The 1,557-nt window shown below is 56.7% G+C and overlaps 1 protein-coding gene across 1 annotated transcript in view; it reads left to right on the top strand.

Annotated features, from left to right (window-relative positions):
• Positions 1 to 1,557, top strand: part of LOC130580081 (acyl-CoA 6-desaturase-like) — a 7,490-nt gene continuing 5,933 nt past the window's right edge. Inside the window, exons 1-2 of the mRNA XM_057377351.1 lie at positions 1 to 234; positions 1,138 to 1,335. Coding sequence (XP_057233334.1) covers positions 1 to 234; positions 1,138 to 1,335 — 432 coding nt within the window. The remainder of the gene's footprint in view (positions 235 to 1,137; positions 1,336 to 1,557) is intronic.

Raw genomic sequence — 1,557 nt, 5'->3', positions numbered from 1 at the left:
ATGAGCTGGAGGTCACCTGGCCCCCCTCTTCCACGGCTGCTGGAGGTGGATGAGAAGGGCACAGTGAACAGGAAGCACACCTTACTCCCAAATCTCACACAGTTCCTCCTGTTTCCTCTCCAGGATGCATTCCAGGCTTTCCACATCAACCCCACCTTGGTGCAGAAGTTCCTCAAGCCGTTGCTCATCGGAGAACTCGCTCCRGGGGAGCCCAGCCAGGACCGAGACAAAAACGTGAGTATTTGCCCCTCAGCTGGGGCTCAGGTTGGCTGTTCCCACCATTCTTTCCCTCTCAGGATGTTCTCCAGAGAGGGAGAGAAGTTCTCAGTGTCTGAACACCTCCACGTGGCAGTGTTTGCATCCAGTCAGGGGTTCAAATGTGTGTTCAAAGGGGGTGACTCTTCTGGCTGTACAAACCTTTCCCACARAGCCCATTGCTGGCAGCCAGGCTGGACTGATCCCACCCTAAAGGGAGATGGGAACGGAGATGTRTGGGCTGGGAATGTGCCCCAGCTCKGGGGTTCCTCCTGCTGCCAGCAAAGTCCCCAGATGTCTCACTTTGGTGGCTGTCTCAGGGACAGCAGCTCAGCCTTTCCCCATCCTCGGGCAGCTCTGTATCCCTGCTCATCCATAATTCAGGCCCAGAGCRTGGCACAGCTGGCCCTGGGCAGGAAACCCAATCGTGCCCCGTTGTGTGTGGCCAGCCATGATTGTGAGAGATCTGTGTCACTGACAATGGAGGGGACAGCGCTGGCCCCGGTGACCCGGGAGCGCTCCTCATGGATGGCTGCACGGGAGCTGGCCCGGATCGGGTGGAGCACGCTGGCTGCTCGTTATCAGAGCTCTGGGATCGGGTGCTGAATGAATTCCCTCTGCTTCAGCTTCTCCTTGGTGCTTGGAAGCTCGTTTAAACAGGAGCCATCGGGGGTGGGACACCCAGCAGAGCTTGGATTGCTCTCCTGGCTCCAGGTCCTGGGCTCAGAGCRGCCAGGATGTTTATCCTTAGGAACACAGGGCAAAAAGCTGGAATGTGGAGCTGGAATAAGGGTCCTCAGCGTGGAGCTCACCCTCCCTCTGCCCACAAGTCACTGGGGCTCTCTGCCAAGCCTCACCCTGCTCTTGCCTGTCCCGCTGCAGTCCCAGCTGGTGGAGGATTTCCGGAGCCTAAGGAAGGCGGCGGAGGACATGAACCTGTTCCGAGCCAGCCCTTTGTTCTTCTCCCTTTACCTGGGCCACATCATCGCCATGGAGGTGCTGGCTTGGCTCATGGTCTCCTACTTTGGGACCGGCTGGATCGCCACMCTCATCCTCGCCTGCATCCTCACAACTTCCCAGGTGAAAACCAGAGACCTTCACCTCCTTAATTCCCTCTCTGCCTCACACTCCCAGTGTGCCTTCTGTCTCTGTTTCCTTCCATCTCCATTTCCTTCCATCTCCATTTCCATCTCCATCTCCATTTCCTTCCATCTCCATTTCCTTCCATCTCCTTTTCCTTCCATCTCCTTTTCCTTCCATCTCCATTTCCTTCCATCTCCATTTCCTTCCATTTCCATCTCC

Source organism: Malurus melanocephalus, unplaced genomic scaffold (assembly GCF_030028575.1).
Source record: "Malurus melanocephalus ecotype Western Australia unplaced genomic scaffold, MMel_1.1 scaffold_310, whole genome shotgun sequence".
NCBI lineage: Eukaryota > Metazoa > Chordata > Aves > Passeriformes > Maluridae > Malurus > Malurus melanocephalus.
Note: the sequence above shows the minus strand (reverse complement) of the source record. Positions and strands in the feature narration are given on the sequence as shown.